Source organism: Neofelis nebulosa, chromosome 2 (assembly GCF_028018385.1).
Source record: "Neofelis nebulosa isolate mNeoNeb1 chromosome 2, mNeoNeb1.pri, whole genome shotgun sequence".
NCBI classification, from domain to species: Eukaryota; Metazoa; Chordata; class Mammalia; order Carnivora; family Felidae; genus Neofelis; species Neofelis nebulosa.
The window spans coordinates 196,271,056-196,290,586 of NC_080783.1; the positions used below are offsets into that span (position 1 = coordinate 196,271,056).

General features: G+C 49.5%; 1 protein-coding gene across 2 annotated transcripts in view; it reads right to left on the reverse strand.

Annotated features, from left to right (window-relative positions):
- C2H1orf94 (chromosome 2 C1orf94 homolog) overlaps positions 1-19,531 on the reverse strand; it is a 37,758-nt gene that overhangs the window by 10,914 nt on the left and 7,313 nt on the right. For both annotated transcript variants that reach the window (XM_058718149.1, XM_058718150.1), the window contains exons 2-4: positions 6,352-7,040; positions 3,273-3,533; positions 2,065-2,240 (exon numbers count right to left, since the gene is read on the reverse strand). In XM_058718149.1, the coding sequence (XP_058574132.1) occupies positions 2,065-2,240; positions 3,273-3,533; positions 6,352-7,040 (1,126 nt within the window). The remainder of the gene's footprint in view (positions 1-2,064; positions 2,241-3,272; positions 3,534-6,351; positions 7,041-19,531) is intronic.

Consider the following 19,531-nt stretch of genomic DNA (forward strand, 5'->3'; position numbering starts at 1 on the left):
AGGCAGTAGATTCCTTTAAACCCAAGTCTGCCGATTCCAAAACCTGCCTTCTTTCTATTAAATCAGGCCCCTTGACGAGCTGTCTTGAAGCTGGATGGCATTATGAAATCACGAGGAGCTGGAAGAAGGTAAACTGCACTGTTCCCCATCACTACCTGGGAGGGTGAGCCTCTCCAGCCGAGGCCAGGAAGCCGTGGAAGCAGCCCTGCCCTGCAAACACTGGCATCTCTGAAAACAAAGGGTCTCTGTGCTCAGGTACGTTCGAATCTCACTCCCTCCAAAAAGTCAGGTCAGAAGCGGGTGTCGTAGCAAGGAGCTGCTATCTCCTCTTTATAAAGCAAGCCATCATGAATCAGCTTTATATGCCGAGCCGTGAGTGCACTTAGAGTGGATCGGTTTACACTGCATAAAAGTATGCAACTGCTTCTTTCAGAGGTGGGGTGTGCACACAGGGCTGTTCTTTGATTTGTTCCTGACGTGTGCTGGACTGTGAGCTTGTCTGTCATCTTCGAATGCCCTCGCCTGGCCAATGCTTGGCCTCTAGTCAGTGTCGAGCAAAGGTTTTTGAATTACTTAAATGAATGAGTAAACACATAAATAAAAATGAACACATCGGTGAGTCGGTGAATAAATGCCTGAAGAGTAAACAAGCAAACACAAACATGCAAGGGTGAAGAGTACTGGAGAAGGGGTCGGTGAGTGGAGGAGGGCATGCGGGCACTTCTCTCAACACTGATGTAAGGAGGATCCAGATAGGGGACCCGAGTGTGAGGCTTTCGATGACTCAGATGTCATAAGTGAGTGAACTGGAATTCAGGAGGAGAGGGCGGGCCCTTGTCCTCTTTAGCAAACAAACAAACAAAAAAGGCTTGAAAGCAAAACATCAAAGGGAAAGAAAGCTTAGCTTCTGTTTAAGATTCTGGGGCTAAGGCTGGTGCACCGGCCCAGAGAGGCTTTATATGGGGCAGAGAAGATCTGCCTTCTGCTCAGGGGACATCTAAGCCATAAGGCTTGCTGCTCTGCTATAAAAGAGGGAATGACACAGGGAACCAAGGAGAAGTGGAAGGGGAAGGGACACAGAGAGAGGACAAGATGACTTTCAGGTGTCTTGTCTTCTCTATTTGCTCTCTCCATGCTTTGCTGGGCCAGGCTGGGGCAGCAGGTTCCCAAGGACCTGACTGTTACTAGTTGGCATGTCCCTCCGGTACACCCACGTGCCGCTCTGGAGAGGTGCTGGGGCGGGGGCCAGAAGACTAAGTAATCCTAGACACTGAGCGCCTTTCCTGGAGAAGCTGAGCACTACCTAAAGGGACTATTTAAGCTACTGAATTGAACTCAAGTTTAAACCAGAGTGGACATTGATTTGATTTTTTTCTTCCTTCTGCCCAGTGGGCAGCAACTCTTAAGGGAAATTGACTTAAATAGACAAACTAAAGAAACTACATTTTCCTGCATAAGTAAGTTCTGTGAGTAAAATTTCCAATCCTGCTACATGTGTTTCTGGTCACTAATTCCCTTTAGGCTATTAGGCTATGAACCCAAGACTGAAAATGTGTATGCCAGGCCACCTTCACTGGTACAAGCTAAGACCACTCAGATGTCGTTGAAATAAGGTGGCCATACAATTTGGCGTCCACACCAGGGCACTTGAGAGTGAAAGGGCGTGCTTTTAATAATCATGCCGGGACAAAAGTCCTAAACCCAGACTGTCCTGAGTACTCTATAGGACACATACCATCCAGGTAACAAGGAAGCACTAGCAGGTGGGTGGGAAGCTGGGACCACACCATCATCCTATGCTGGGAGGCTAAGCACTTATACAGCCAAAACTAGCAAAGCAGATCTGGAATACACAGCATAGAGTGAACTGGAATTCAGACAATGGAAAATTTAGAAGTGTGTGTGTGTGTGTTTGTGTGTGTGTGTGTGTATACACCACATAGTTGCTCTGATGTGGCTGCAATGAAGAGAATAACAAGTCTAAAGTCTCTTTGTGAATCAGGCTCCCCATAAGCCACAGCTTCTCCATGGCTGGAAGCTGGACAGCCAGACCCACTCACTCACCTGATACTGTGGGAAGGTGGAGTGATTTGTGAACACGGGAGGAGGTGGATAGTTGAGGTTGAGCCACAGTGGCTGGTTCAAGGTTGCTGAGGTCCAGGCTGTGGCAAAGCGTGGGGTGAATACATTCCCTGTGTACTTGAGGTTGTTCTTGTCGGCCACCGTCACAGGTGGGTTAACTGCAAGTCACAGGAGAGGTAGAGTATTTCAGGGATTGGAGAAGAAAGAGGCCAGGACACCCTCAGCACCGTGACTACCCCAGGATTAACACTCTCAGATGTCAGGTCTTTTAAGCTCCAAGACTCGGGTTCTTCAAAGTTTGGGTGACTTTCCAACTACAGAAAAACATCGTTAGCACACACCTGGCCAATTTGGAAGAAGTGAGAATCCCAGCATGGTCTGGCTTAGAGCTCTTTCTCCATCATTCACTAGTAAAGGAGATGGTTTAGCAAGAAAAAACAATAACCCAGGTTGCTATGGCTATATTTCACCTAGGTACAAAACCAAATTCTTTCAAGTGCTTTACAAAAATCCAGTTTTATACCAACAATTGCTATGTCGTTGGAATTCATTCTTACCAAGTTATTAAAGCAGTCCCCTGGGACATGTACTTGGCAACACCGAGAACCTTATATAGGTTATTGTACCTATATTGGAATCACTTTTTAAAAATCTCAAACATTATTTAACTAATATGGTACGACCCCAAGTTAGTCTGAATGAATGAGATTTGGTTGAGTTGTTCTGGGATATAAATCCTAGGTTCTCTCCCTCTATAATATGTCCTGTGAGCTTATCACAGAGTCAGAGCTGGGACCTCAGTTTCCCCTTATGGGCTTCTTTTTTGGGAAAGGAGTTCTGACTGAAACAGTTGTAAGGAGAGAAAGCAGGGACACGAATAATCTCAATGTAGAAATAATAGGAAGCATGGATTTTTCTTGGGCTTGAGCAACTTGAGGGGATATGAGGCACCCTGGCTCTGAGTTGTGTTCAAATTGACCACTAATGATGCCCATGGGACCCTGAAAGCCACCTGTATTTCCCTAGTAGTTGTATTCCTGATGAGGGACGTAGGAGAAAGTCATTTCCCCATTTTATGAGTTTAGAAACTGACACCCAGAGACAGACAGTGACTCAAAGGCAGCCATTTGGCGGCAGAGTTTCTGGATTCCCTTCCTCTACAGATGCTTCCCTGGGCACGCTCAACTCACGTTTCAGCTCCAGCCCGTCCACCTCCATTTTGCTGCGAAGCTTCAGCTGCCCGCTGGAGTTTTTGGTGGCCCCAAGAAACTCATAGAGCAGGTTCTTCTCGGCTGGCCATACAGACTTCGTGGATGGCAGGGCCATGGACATGGAGCCTATTGGGTCACTGCAACTCTCCTCACCACCGGTGTCCTTCCGGCTCTGGGGCCACTGACTGAGAAAGAGGCTCTCTCGACCCTTGGTTGGATCCTTGGTGCTAGGGTTCCATTCTACAGCAGGAGAGAAATTGGGTCAATGGCTCTGGAAGGCCAAGTGCTGGATGCTGGGAGAACCCTCTTGTGGACAAAGTGACAGGTCCTCCCTAGCACACACCTGGGACTCAAAGCACTCTGGAGCCTCTCTGCCAGCCCAACCCAGTCCTACTCTTCTCCCTGGAGCCTTTGTGGACCATTGCCCATTCCAATCTTCCCCTCTCATGCATGCATGCATGGATCCATCCACCCTCCATTTGTACCTTCCTCCCTTCCATCCATCCATTCTCCCTTTCTTCCATCCAAACTTCCTTCTTCCCAATTACCTTTTTTTCTTCTCTTCTTTTATTTTCCTCCTTCCCCTTCCTTCCTTTTTCCCTCCTTTCATTCCTATCTTTTTTCTTTCCTCACTCCCTCTTTTTTTCCCTCTCTTCTCTCTATTCATCCACAGTGCCAACCCTGGATACAAAGCTGCCTTCAGGGGGCCCCGGGCTTAGTGGGGGAGACACACATTCCTGCAGAGCACATGGTCTGCACAGAGGACCAGCCCCTCACCATGGACTCTGCTCCTGCTGTGCCGCTCGCACATGGGCAATGCAGCCCGCCCGTCAGTGCCGGGCCCTGACCTGAGTCCTGAGGACACTGTGATGAGTCAGAGCTAGACTCAGCCCTGCAGGAGCTCACAACAAGGAGGGAGAGAGAGACAGACCCAGAAATAGCTCCAGGACAAGACAGATGGGGACCGTGAGGTGACAGAGGGACACAGTGGGAGAAGAGGGTGGCTGAGACGGCTTCTATCTGAGACGGTCAGAGGGTTTCCGGAAGGAAGTGGGCCTTCAGTGAGGCCTTGCATGCAGGAGTCTGGAAAGGTGGCACTGTGGGAGAGGGCGTCAGGGAGACACGATGAGTCCCTGCATGGGGATGGGGCCAGGCTCAGGTCTCCTGCCAAATAGACTGAGTGGACTGCCAGCGTGAGGATGCTGCCTGGACCATTGTGGAACCCTCCACACCTGTATTTCCTTTTGAGCAAAAGGAACTCATTCTTCAAACAAAATTAACTATGGTTGAAATTATATACATGGGGGTTTGTTTGTTTTTAAGGCATTATCTGGTTGGAGTAGTGCTCCCCACTCCTACCACAACCTGGAGGTTTTGCAGGTCTCCCTGGAGCTTGGCTGGGAAACGGCCCTGGACAAACAGCAGGTGCCCTCAGATCGTTCCTGTAGTGGCTGGATCGGAGGACCTGAGCCCCGTGTCACCTGTTGAGAATGGATCTGATCCTACCAGCTCTTGCCCCCACCACAGTCCAGTGGCCTGTGGCTGAGCGTGGACAGAACTGGGCCTGCCCTCCTAGTGCCATCCCAGCCAAGGAAAGAGTGCTATAGTCTGAGCCAATTTAGGAGAAAATGACATTTTTAGCAAAACATGTCCCTAGAGTCTCTTCCAAGAGTTTCTCTGGTTGCCAAGTTTAGCCCCCAGCCAGTGTGCTGAAATAACGGTACCCACTAATAATAGCCCTTTCCCCAGAGACCCACACACCTGCAGTCTCTCACCCACCTCCCATAGCCTTGAACACACTTGCCACTCACTCAGCTCCAAAGCTCCCTCTTCTAACATCTGTGTACACAGACAGACAGACACACATACACACACACTCCTGCCTGTCATTCTTCCGCCTCACTCACATGTACACAACTACGCACACAAGACACACACATTCAGATGCACTCACACCCACATTTTTTCTAGCAACCATACTCACATCTGTAAAGTTCCCTTTGGCACACCTGTGCCCACACATCTATACACACAGACACACACAGGTAGCGGGCACGGTGGGTGGGAAAGGAATACCTCCAACCCAGCGGCCCCATCTGTCAGGAAGCTATCCATACATCCTTTATGGAGAAGGAGATGGCAGGAAATCCCACCCTCCGGGCAGGGTCCCACCCTCACACGCACGCCCATGGCTCCAAAGAGGCCACTGGCTCCCAGAGACTCTTCCTAGGACCCAGAGTCCAGCTTGCTGTCCCCAGCTCTGATTTCTCAGCCTTCTGATAATGCTCCAGAACACAGAACACGCACCTATTTTCTTAAGGAGAGGGATCTGAGCCTTCCCAACACAGGGATCTCAGCTCTCCATCCACGCTCACAGCCTGGGGGTAATTTTTCTTTTGGTTGACAGGGGTACGGTCAACTCTCCTAGTAACTGCTGGCTGTGGGCAGATGCCACTGCCATCAGTCTGCCTTGGAATCGTCCAGTCTGAGTGGCTGGATCAGAAGGGGCACAAGATGCAGAACCTGGGAGTGGGATGGGGGGGGGGGGGAACAGTCCCAGGGAACAAGTCCAGAGCCAATAGTCTGAACTAAACGTGGAAGGTTTGCACATTCACTCCCAGGGCCCAGAGCGAGGACCAGTCCTCATGGTCAGAACAGGTACCTTTATCGGAAGCCAGATGACACTGTCTGCTAATCAAATTTCCCTCCTATCTGGCTTAAGGTCCCCATGCTGCAGTTACAGCTGGGGTAAATGCTTCCCTCAACGTACTTTGAGTACCTGGATTCAAAAAATGAGCCCGTTACCAAATGTGCCTCTATCTCCCCTCAAAGTGCGCTGGGATCAAGGCCACCACGTTTGCTTAGACAAGCTGTGCCCCATACACGGGCCTCCAGCAGAGGGGGCCTGTGGGTGCAAAAAGCAGGCTGCACTTGGGGCCCGCACCCACCAGAGAGACCACTGCCCCCCACTCTGCACAGAGATGCCATCTGCGATTGGCTTGCTGGTAAGTCCCTCCCTGCAGGCTCATCTACTGGCCCTGCTCCCAGGCCTACTCACCCGTCAAGAGGTGCCCCTCCATGGCAGAGTCAGCCTCGGGCTTGGAGCAGATCTTCGCAAACACTGGGAGCTGCCTCTTCTGAGGAGGGAGCTCAGGGAGCTTCTCAGGGGGTGCAGACAGAGGCAGAGGCGGTAGCAGTAGGAATGGGCCCAGCCCCATGGGCTCCCTGGGACCTGGGCCACCGAACATGCTGTTCTGCAAGAAGTCCTTGATGACCCTTGTCTCCTCCAACACCATCTTGTTGTCAGGAGCCTTGGACGTTTCTGTGGACTTGAATGGGAACTGAGCCAGGAGCTTGCCGATCTCTGAGTTAGAGGCACCCAGGCTGTGGCCCCCATCTTCTGTCCCCTTGACACTCTTGACCTTAGCAGCACGCAGAATTCCCGTGACAGTAGACATGACAGAATCACAGTCCGGCCGGCTGCTGATGACAGACATGGCCACCTTCGGCTCAAGAAGCGTATCACCAGCAATGATGGAGGTCCCCGGGTACTCACTGCTGTCCGCCACCGGAGGAGGTATGAGAAGGCAGGGAGCCAGCTGTCTGGGTCCCTCGGGAGAGGTGCCGGGGGCCTCCAGCTCCTCCGAGCTCTCTGTGACCAAAATGAGGTGCTCTTTGTTCAGGCTTAAGAACTCCTGCTCCACCAACAGGGAGATCTCATCTTTATCACGGCTGAGCTCCAGAGCTCTGCAAACGGGTCAGAAAGACAGGCAGCTTTAGTGCCAGCTCACTAGGGGTGGCTCCGTGGCAGGGCCCAGGCCCCAGGGAAAGGGGAGGAAGAAAACACGTCTGCAGGCCAAAGAAACCTACTGCTTTCTCAAGACAGAAAATGGACAAACAGTGGGTTCCCAAGAGGTTTCTACACATGCCAGCACCGAGAGCACAGTTCTGGGAATCGGGACACCTGGGTCCTCTCCAGATACTATGTCTTGCTGAGTGAGCTGAGCCTTAATTTCAATCCAGCCCTTCCTGTTCGCTTGTGCCCAGGACCTGAAACAAGGAAAGACCAGCTGCACAGGGGTCAGGAGTGAGCCGACAGCTCTGAGCGTAGAGGCCAGAGTGCTGGGGCTGAGCGCCAGGAAGCCCAAGACTCACTGCCCCGTGGCAGGGGGAGGGAAGGGACTGTGGAGTGGACAGCTGGACTCACGCCCTGCCTCCCTCACTTCCCCGCTGGGACCTTGGGTAGGTTGCTTAGCATCTTGACACCCTGTCTCCTCATCTGGTTAACAGAAATATCATAGATGTACAAAGCACCATGGACAGCGTCTGGCACAGAGTAAGGGTGACACGAGGGTGTCTACACCTGTGTCAGCTTGGTTGGGCTCTGGATCCTGGAGTCCATACTGCTGCCCCGGGGCTACCCATGTCCCCCCTTCCCCCCCGGTTGGCATGGCCCTCCAATCAGATCACAGTCTCTGGGCTGAGCCCAACTTCCCGTGGGCAGCTGCAGTTGCTTGGTCCGTGCACTGATTCACATGCATCTCCCTGTACCTACACACTGGCCCCTACCTGCACCTCACACAACAGGATGGCAATCCTGTTGGCCTGGCTTGTGGCCCAGCCTGCCGCACTAGCATCTTTGGCAAGGGGGCATCTTCCTCCCTGGCACTCCCAGAAGGACCATGACTACCTAGCTTAAAACCATCTGCTATCCATATTTGGTGGGCTCCCATAAGAAGTGGATGAGGTGCTCTAGAAAGAGCATTCTGAAAACTTCTCAGTGCTCTCTCCTGGGAGAGGGTGGTGAAGACAATGAAGGGGCAATGGGGGGGTGGGAATGAAAATGCCTCATGAATGGATCTCTGCCAATGGGGACATCTGGAGCACACCCCTACTCTCACAGTTCATCCTGGGGGCTCAGTGAGTCCCACAAACAGGGACTATGAATGTTCCCAGCAGGGATGTGGCTTCCTCGTAATGTTCTTTGTATATGAGCACATGCATGCTCACCCATGTGCAAGAGCAAATGCACGCACGTGTGGGTGTATTTGACGCATACACACGTGCAGGCACAAAATGTCTCGCATGTTCCCACACACAGAACCAGGGGGAAAGTCACTGCATTTGACAGCCAATCAGAATGGACATAGGCTACAGTCCCAGAGGCTTCCTCTGTGCCAGGTATTACCCCCTTCGTTGCCAGGTCCTGATGAGGCCCAGGGGGGTGTAGCAAGGTTGCTGGGTGGCCAGGGTAAATGGGAAACATTGGGAAGAGCTGAAGATATGGGAGTGCCTCACTATTCTAACAACCGAGACAGCCATGCCCCCTGGTCACCAGCTGCGCACGCAGCCTCAGCAGACTTAGAAGCAGAGAGAGGTGCCAGGAAAAAGCAGACTCTGGCCAAACGGGTCTGGGTCTCAATAGGGTGCTAGTGTCTATTTCATGCCAGAGCCCAGAACCTCCAGACCTCCCTTGTAGCACAGGCATGACACCTGTACTGGCAGTAATGGCATAGGTCTGAGAACGTGGTGAGGTGCCCGGCGCTGGCTGCAGTGGGAGGGTCCGGGGAGCTCAGGAAGGTGGTGTGGCTGCAGGGAGGCTGGGCCATCTTCCATTCAGGCTTTCTTGAACCTTCCATGCTCTCTCCCCGCCTCCTCTCTGCCCTCTCCCATTCTCTTCCTTTCCTCCGTCCCATGTCTAGACTTTGTCTATAAATAGGCCCCACTCTCACTGCTGTGTCCCTGGGAACAATCAGAATAAAAGAGGCTACCAATCTGGGTTTTAGACCCCCTTCTTCTTCTTCATCATCATCCTCAAAGGGAACAGGTGAGTCCCGAGTCACAGACACCAGACATTTAAAGGACCACTTTTTGACTCTCCCCTCTACAAAACAAGCTATATACCAATAGATTTTCTAGAAAGACCTACTACAATGATATCAATTTTAAAACATTGTGATAATGGTATTGTGGTTTATGCTTAAAAAAAAACTGAGTCCTTATCTCTTAGAGATACATACAAAGTGTTTACAGATAAAATTATGTTTAAGATTCGCTTTAAACTTAATCCAGCAGGGTTGGAGGGGAAGATGGCAGGGTCATAGATGAAACAAGATGGCCACACATTGGCCATCACTAAAACTGGGTGACTGATAGGTACATGGGTTCATCACATGCTATTTGCTCTACTTTTGGCTGTTTTTTTTTTTTAAATACAAGTGTTAGACATAGATACACAAGAAAAAAGTCTCACCACTTACTTAAGGCCAACTCTAAGGAGAAGTCGAGGCAGATTCTAAAAGACCCTCAGGACCTTGGGGTCCCTGAATCAAAACCCACCCACAGATGGTCCTTTCTCAGCACCTGATAAGACACTCCTACCTCTCCCCAACTCGGAATACAGGCAGAAACTGAGTATGAACCCCTATCCTTACTCTGGATACATCACAGCGGTCACAGGTCTCTTAGAAAGCTGGCATCCCCAGAAGGGATGGCACAGTGCCAAGAATGGAGGACCCACTCTGCTGTGGGCCCTCCATGTACCCCTGAAAGGCTCCACTCTGGCTGTGGGCCTTCCACGTACCCCTGAAAGGCTGCCCCCGGGCACCGAGGCTTCCCATGGGCCTCCACAAACCCCTATTTCCCTTGCGTCTGTCATAAATCCACTACAGAACAGACAGGAAGCCAGGCATCCACATACATGCTTGAATTTAATCCTCTCCACATTCCTGGGCAATAAACAGCATCATCCCCACTTTATGAATGGGAAAAATTAAGCCTGAAAGAGGCCAAGGACCTTGTCACCTAGAAAGGGTGGGGATGCCAGTGGGTCTGGCTGCCTTTGCTGCCTCCTCCTACCGCATCCGGCTTCCTTTCCAGGGTCAGTTATCCAGCAAGGACTCCTACTCCATGGCTGGGCTTCGTTCCCCAATCTGAGTGTGATCAGGGCCATTGCTGGTTTCATTCCATCACTCCAGCCTGTGGAGGATCATTGCGGTGAATCCTGGGTCTGTCATCCACGGCATTAGCTGTCCCTGACAGCTCCATTTCAGATGCATGTCTGATGAGCATGTCTTTTGGGTCTTCCGCCAATTTATGGATAGAAATGTTGAAGGGAACAAGCCCAGGGCCAAGCCTTGGAGACACTGCCAGAGACCCTCCCCGCAGCCTGACAGTAATCCTGGCTCAACACTTTGGGGGAATAAATCAATCCAGTCACTATCGGCCCATCTCGACTTCTCCAAGACAGCCTTTATCAAGCACCTCGCTGCAATCAAGATTCATCGCACAGTTACAAGTCCCTGATCAAGGGTCTTCCTACCTGCCCCCTCCACTCCCAAGAAAACAAGATTCATTTGCTCTTGTTTGTTCTAGAAAACTGCATGCCTGCAGAGTTAGGACATTCTCAGAACTCAGATCAATCCATTTCTCTGTTTATTAACCTCATGTTTAAGCCTTAATTTCAATCCATCCCTTCCTGTTCGGTTGTGCCCACTTAAGTGTTTATTTTCTTCATGGTATTAACCACTACCACACAGCATCTTTTTTTACATCTTTACTTCCCACAACAACATAACTTCCCTGAGGGCAGGAACTGTATCTTGCTCAGCACAGAGCCTCAAGGTCTAGAGCAGTGCCTGGCATACGACTCCAGTTCATCGAGAATTTGTTGAATCAATGGGTGGACTAGATCATGAACTTATCTTGACATCTCTTGGAGCTCTTGACATCAAGAGCTCTATTGCCAAAGACTTCCCAGTTCCTTCCACTGGTTGCAAACTATCTTGCCTTGGTTCCATTTTCTAGCCCCCATGACTAGCCTGGCACCCCTCTAAGCTGGTCAGATGATACTAACCACATGCTCAGCCCCACCCTAAGAACTCCCCACCTCTGCACAGTGGTCCCACAACAGGCCCCACATAGAGCCCGCCTGATCTTTGCAACCACCATGGGCTCCCAGAAAGATTTTTCATTCTCCCCATGACTTTGCTGGGTTCATTGTCAAGTCTGTTCCCCTGCATTTCCTGAAATCTATCTTTTCTTCTCTCTTCCTAAGAAGTTTTGCCGATCCTGGCACCTCTCCCATGCTATTTGCTTTCTCCTTTGAGTTGGTAAAAACCATAAAATCTGCCACAGACTGTATCACAGTGAATCACTCAGGGAGGCTAACTCAGCTCCCGGGCACTGACAAAGAAAGAAGTCAGGACTGGTGCCGTGGCCCCAGGGGCCACCGCCACTTTTGCGTTGCCTACCTCCAGAAGTGACAGGTGCCTGAGTGAGTGCATCACGTCTGCATTCACAGGGTACAGAGTCATATAAAAATAAAAGCTATTGACTGGTTGGCACCCCTTCCCAGAATAATGACTAAGCAAGCACACTGTTAGCTCCCAACAGCGGTTCTGTGTACATGATAACACAGAGCAAAGATGAAAACTGCTATTCAGCTGAGCCAGACAACAGAAAAACGCAAGCGGAAAATTGTTAGTGCTACAAGAGGACACCAAAACAAATATTTTCTTCCCACCGTGGCATTTCAGAATGACGACAAACACAGTACCCAAGCCCAGCGCCCAGGCAACATGGCTGACTGTGACTGAAGCAAGTGAAGGGCTCCAGGTCTGCCGCAGACCTGAGCCTGAGTGACGGTCCCTCTGCAGACCGACCTCATTGACTGTGGATGAGGTTCTGACTTCCCTACCTGTCTGCATGGCTGGAGCAGCAGAGCATAGTAGCCAAGAGCTCAGTCCCTGGAAAGAGTCAGAAACAGGACTCAAACCCTCACTGGTTAATGGGGGCCATACCTTAAGCAAGCTGGCTGACACATCTAAGCCTCAGGTTCCAGGCTCACGAAATACTAAGAAGGCTTAGCACTTAATGAAAAGCTCGCAAACCAGCCAGGCACTGTGCTAGGCATTTTCCACGCAAAAGCCTCATTTTAATCCCTACAACAGCCCCGGTGGGGTAGGGTGGTAGACTGATTACAGTGATACCCCCATTTTATCATGCCTTCCTGTATCCAGGCCCTTTGGTAGACCCCACCCATTTGGATTCAGTAATAAGCAGAAATACCTAGGAATAAATTTCACCAAGAAGGTGAAAGACCTGTACTCTGAAAACTATAAGACACGGATGAAAGAAATAGCAGATGACACAAATAAATGGAGAGGTACACCATGCTCAGGTGTTTAATGTTTAATGTTGATAAAATGTCCATACTACCCAAAGCAATCTACAGGTTCAGTGCAATTCCTATCAAAATGCTATCACATAACTAGAACAAATAATCCTAAAATTCATATGAAGTCACAAAAGAACCCGAATGGCCAGAGCAATCTCGATAAAAAAGAACAAAGCTGGAGGTATCACGCTCCCAGATTTCAGACTATACTACAAAGCTATGGTAATTAAAATTGTATGGTACTGGCACAAAAATAGACACAGAGAGCAGTGGAACAGAACAGACAGCCCAGAAATAAACACACGCATATATGGTCAATTAATCTATAGAAAAGAGGCAAGAGTGTACAGTGGAGAAAAGACAGTCTCTTCAATAAACGGTGCTGGGAAAGCTGGACAGCTACACTCAAGAGTGAAACCAGACCACATTCTTATACTACCTATAAGAATAAACTCAAGATGAATCAAAAACTGACATGTAAGACCTGAAACTGTAAAACTCCTAAAAGAAAACCAGCAGTAAACTCTTGGATAACAGTCTTAGCAATATTTTCTTCATTGTCTCCTCAGGCAAGAGCAACAAAAGCAAAAATAAACAATTGGGATTACATCAACCTAAAAAGCTTTTGTACAGTGAAGGAAACTAACAAAATGAAAAGGCAACCTACTGAATAGGAGAAGATATTTGCAAGTGATATACCTGATAAGGGGCTATTATCCAAAATGTACTGAAAACTCATATAGTTCAACACCAAAAAAAAAAAACAAAAAAACAAAAAAACCACCAAATAATCTGAGTAAAAATGGGCAGAGAATGTAAATAGACATTTTTCCAAAGAAGAATACAGATGACCAACAGACACATGAAAAGATATTCAATATCACTCAACATCAGGCAAATGCAAAGCAAAACCACAATGAGAAATCACCTCACAGTTGTCAGAATGGTTAGTATAGAACAGACAAAAAATACCAAGTTTTGGCGAGGATGTGGGGGAAAGGGGACCCTCATGCACTGTTGCTGGGAATGCAAATTGGTGCAGCCACTATGGACAACTATGGTTCCTCAAGAAATAAAAATAAAAATACCATCCAGCCCAGCAATTCTACTTCTGGGTACTTACCTGAAGAAAATGAAGACACTAATTTGGAATGATATATGCCCCTCTATGTTCATTGCAGCATTGTTTACAATAGCCAGATTACAGAAGCACTTTAAGTGTCCACCAACAGATAGATAAAGAAGATGTGGTATACACACACACAACACACACACAACACATACACACACAAAGATTACTCAGCCATAAAAAAGAATGAAATCTTGCCATTTGTGACAACATGGATGGACCTAAGGGTATTATGCTAAGTAAAATAAGGCAGACAGAGAACAACAAATACCGTAGGATTTCACTTACATGTGAAATCTGAAAAACAACACAAATGAACAAACAAAACAAAATGGAAACAGACTCATAAATAGAGAAAAAACTGGTGGTTTTCAGAGAGGCTGGGGGAGGAAGGAATGGGTGAAATTTGTGAAGGGAATTGAATTAAGAGGTACAAACTTTCAGTTATAAAATACCCCCCGCAATACAGCTTAGGGACTGGAGTCAATAATACTGTACTGTAATAACTTTGCATGGTGACAAGACTTATGGTAATCATTCCATAATGTAGACAAATGTTGGATCACTATGCTATACACCTGAAACTAATATAATATCATACGTCAACTCTAGCTCAATAGAAATAGAATAAAAATTAAAAACAAATTATATTTTATACAGAAAAGAAAAAGGAATAAGCAGAGAGTGCTTAGACATTAGGGCTTAACCTCTTGTTTGTCTCGGGACTTAGCAACTTCCATGTGAACGAGTGCAGGAGAGCCTGCTGGACGATGACACAGCCCACAGAGGGAAACCCCAAGGTCCTCCGGTCGGCCATGCCCACCTGACTGCAGATGCAGGTGAACACGAGCCACGTGCAGTCAGGCCAAGCCCCTTGCAGAAGAACCATGCGGCTGAACCCAGGCCACATTGCTGAGCCACAGAAAAGGGAGCTAAGTCCAGAGCTGTGGGGTGGAGCCACTGAGCTCTGGGGTGGTTTGTTATATGTCAAAGGCTAACTGACACAGGAGATACAATTTTCCCAGATTTTAAAATGAAGAAGCAAAGAGACAGAGAAGTTAGGTAATTTTCCCCAGGTCACAGAATTAAGAAGTAACACAGTGGATGCACTGAGGCCATCTTGCTCAGATGGCCACTCTTGTCACCACCAGGTCATACTGCTCTGAAAACCAAGAGGGGGATGCTGCAAGCGGGAATTCTAGGGGCACGTACCCAGGTTAGGGGAGTGGAAAGGGCCTTGTTGAGGAAGTGTCATTTAAGCTGGGGGAGAAAAGACACAAGTGTGTATTCAGGTAAATGACGCAAGGAAGAGCTTTCCAGATGCGGGGAACTGCACGTGCGAAGACCACGAGGTGGGAAAGGGCTTGGTGCATTGGGCAGGACTGATGCTCAAGTGCCTGGGGCTCATTAAGGGCAGGGTCCCATCAGGCAGGGTTAGAGATAAGGGCAGGAGGGGGCACCTGCCAGCCTTGGAGTGATACTAGGGGACTTGATTCTAAAGGCAAGGGAAGCCACTGGGGAGATTTCAGCAGGCAGGTGCCAGGCTGTTGTTTCCCCAGACCAGACGTATTTCTCCCAGGGATCAGCCCAGAGGAGTGACAGGAGGGGACAAGGGCCCGGGCCAGGATCTATGCTGTGTCTTCTAGGTGCCAGGTGTTATACTTGGCACTTGTCCCCACAACAGTTACAAAGGATAGCTAGCATCTTCATTCCCAATTTAGAAAGAGGAAACTGAGGCTCAGGAATCTAAAACGTAAATTCAAGTTCACCCAAGAGCATAAGTGTTGGAACAGGATGGGATCCCAAGTCCACGTGGCTCCAAGCCTCTACCCACAGTCACCACTCCACATTGCCCAGAACAGTACAAGTGGGACACAGAACAGGGCCTTTGAGTTCAAACCCCAGCTCTGTCCTTTCAGCAATTCACTTCCCTTCTCTGTGGGAGGCTAGAGGCCAGGGAGCCAGCCAGGAACTAGGAGGTGGCAGAAGGCAGAACTTGGTGGGCAGGTGAGAGGCTGCAAGTGGGGGTGGGGAGGAGACACCAAAGGTCCCCAGCAAAGAGAGGCCTTCATCGTGGAGGCAGGGGCTCTGGCATACAGCCTGGTCCCATCCCTAGTGGACACCACCCTTGCTTGACTGAGGGTGGTGGACGTTTCTGGGTCTTCCTGTCTGCATGAGGAGCAGAGACTCATTTTCTGTTGCCTTGGCATATTCATCACAGCACCCAGGATGCCCCACCCCACATGGAGGGAAGGGACACGGCCACCTCGGTCAAAACTGCCTTTGTCTTCATCCGTCTTCCCTCTCCAGGTGTACGATTCACTGAACCGCCCTGGGGCTCCCTCCTCATGTACACGCCACAGCCATGCACACACACACCAATCCATGTGTACACACAGACATAGTAGTCATGTACACAAACACACTATAGCCATGTACACATACCCAGGTGCACATACCCATGCACGTAGCCATGCAACGACCATGCATACAAGGCATGTGCACACACACAACAACCCCACACCCACATGCAAACACATGTACCACATCCATGCACATTTGTGCAAACACACCTCACCCATGTGCACTTTCCACACCCACCATACACATATACACTCAACACACACACACACACACACACATACACACACTGCCACAGCCTTGGGGAAAACTGGCAGGAAGGAAAGGCTTGAAAAGGAGGGTGGATTCCACCCATCACAACCCAGGGTCCCGGGCTCTGAAGGGTCTCAGTTTGGGGCAGAGGGTCACTTGATGGAGGCTGCAAATCTGCTATCCCAGCTCCTGTGCAGCTGGGTCCCAAAGGTCCCTGGAAAGCCGCTGAGCTCTGTCTGTCTGGGGAGCGCAGGGGGCCGGGGTGAGGGCCTTCGCAAAGCTGGCCTCCACCCCGTCCTTCGTTCTCGGGCTGTGGGAGGATTAAGTGAGAAGGTGAATGCGAAGCACTTGGTAAACTGTAACCAGCGCTATGCAAATGTTAGCAGCTCAGACCGACGGAGAGAGAGAGCCAGTGGTGTGGGAGAGCCAGCCAGCAGGCTACAGGCGGGAGCCCTGCTGACCCCGCGCTGCCCAGGGCCCGGGCTGGTGGGGCTGGAGAGTGGCGGAAGTCGCTGGAAACCTTGTCATCGGCACCTTGCGGATGGCGATACTACCCGGCGTTAGAGGAGGCAACCCTGTGAAATCGCTCAGCTGCCCCGATGCCAAGCCTGGACTTCACGTCCCTCTCATTTCTTCGCAAGGCCTTCACGTAGACTAGAGCCCATTTTTTCTGATGTCTTTGGCACACACTTACAGCTCACTCAATAAAGCTCAGTCTCCTTCCTTCACGCGCTTCTTTGGAACACCTCCTTCTCAAAGCTATGTCCCTTTTAAATCTGAGGATCTGTCATCTTTGACCCCCAAAGTACCTGAGAACTTTCATACATATGCACAGGAGTCAGGAAGGAAACTGTTCCAAATGCAGATCCCTGGGCACTCGTGGGGGGATGGCAGTTCAGCTGGTCCAGAGGAAGGTCTAGGCATCTGCGTTCTGAGCAGGTATCCCTCAGCTACCTTCTGTTTCCGCCCCTTTGGTTTTGATGCAAATGAGGTGGGAATTTCCTTCAGATACCTTCCAGCTCCTCCCTGCCTGTCCCTTAGAGCAGGTGGGACAGAAAGCCAAGAAGGCAGAGCAAAACACCTCCCCTCTCCCTCCCCCCCCCCCACTGCCCCTGGAGGGGACAGGAGGCGACAGGAGAAGCTCAGGACCACCGGGAAGCAGGCAAGGGCGGGGGCTGGCCTGGGACTGGAAGGGTTTGGGGTGCGGGCACTCAGTGGGCTGGAGATTAAGACAGGAGATGCTGAGGAGTGACTACAGCAGTAAAGGAGCTTCGGCTACGGCTGCAGAGCTACAGAGTGATTCGTATTGTTCAAATTATCTTTAAAACTTTTCATTTGAATCTGTTTAATAAGAGAAGGCTTACCCTAAGGAAGAGGTATTTTTTTAATGTGACTTGGGAGCTGAATTGGAAAGAACGTTACAACAAAGATATTAAAAAGGGGATTAAAACAAACCACCGGTGGCCCATCTCTGCAGGCTCCCACAACCTGCGACACAGCTCCTGAAACCATAAAATTAAATTAAAAAGGGGGACACAGGACATGGGACGTTAATCGTGATTCATCTTCCCTCTGCTGCTCATGGCTCCTGGTGCTAAGCAGACACGGAAGATCTATCCCGATGGGATCCTGGTGTCCAGGAAGGAGCTCAGGTCTCGAAGCCTCAGGGGGTTTCTAGCTCTGCTTCGCCCACTCCTAGCATAGCAGGAGGACTCTGGGCAAGTTGCCTGGACTCTGAGCCTCAGCTTCCTCATCTGTAAAATGGGAGTAATATTGACCATCTACTGGGAAGGGCTGCTAAGACAACGAGATACACAGAAAATTAAAATATAGAGCCTGGCATATATCAGATGTTCAAGAAAACATTAGTTCCTCTCTCTGCAGCTTAAGACAGAGGAGGGAAAAACCCTGCAAATGTCTTGCCTTATTGATATTCTGTCCTTGGGTCACTCAATGCTTCCTCTGATGACTGTGACCCATTGCTTGGATCCTGGCCACCTCTGGGCTTCACGCTCTCCTTGCAGTGGCATTTTTATGGTTCATCCATCATTCACTTCCTCATTCATTCATACACACCGCATAGCAGCCACCAAGTGCCAGGAACTCAGCTGGGCACTGGGAAGACAAAGATGAGTAAGACACAGTCCTTGCCCTTAAGAAGCCATGGTCAAGTGGGGGTGGAGGGCTTGTTGCCACAAGGCAGTGTGCAATATGTGCCCGATGATCAGAAACCTCACGCCAGACCCTCACTGACAGATCCCATTGGGATGCTGTGGTATCCTCCCGTTCGGCCGATGGTCAACACAAGAGCTGAGCCCGAACCAACTTTTCCATTCCATCACCCTCATATAAAAGCCATATGGTCCTTAGAGCTAGGGAAGCACTGGTCGTTCCTGATGGTCTCTCCTGCTTTCTCCTATTAGATGATACAAGTTATAGAAACCAACTGCTGTGTTTCCACTATTTGTTCTGGCTGCCAAGAATCCCAAAGCAAAATGCTAGCCTCAGCGGAATAATTTCCATTAGCTGAGGTTTTCTGGTCTAAGTCTCCTCTCGCCATACCGTTCTTGATTACTTAACGCCTGTTATTTTTTCTTTGATCAGAACAATAATGGTGATGATGATGATGGAAAATAACTTGGGAGCCCTTATCTTATGCCAGGTGCTGCGTGAGTTTTGCATGCACTCTTTCATCAACCTCCAAAAGAATCCTTTAAGGTGGTTCCTCACTAAGACATTTTCCATGTTTCAGAGGAGGAAAACGGGGCACAGAAAGTGTTAGCAAGTTGGTTACAGCTAAGAAGTAGGCAGGGATTCTAATCCAGCTGTTGCCTTATTTTGTTTTCTGAGCCACCGTTAAACTCTGAGGAAAACGAGAAGGCATACGCTTTATTTGAATTAAAAGGAAGAACATGGAAGAGGGTGGAAGAAAACAAAATGTTGAATGGGTGAGCGGTGAAAAATTCAGAAGATGACATACTTATTCTAGGTTTTTAAGGATGGATAGGATTTCAACAGACAGAGATATGGAAGAAAGACATTCCTGGTAGTGGACTGGTCTGAGCGAGAGCAAGGAGATGTGTGGCTCATCTTGGTTTACAGAGAGTTTGGAGAACAGCAGGACGTGCATCTAGACATGAAGGCAGGGCCAACACAAAGATCCTTGAGGACCAGGTCAAGGGGTTCAGAAGACCATGAGGGGAGCCATGGAAGATTCCTGAGCAACACTGTTGACATGCTTCAGGAATATGAAGCAGATGAAGGGTGAAGGACATCCAGGAAGGAAAGAAACCAGACACGGCAAGATAAGATGTTCTG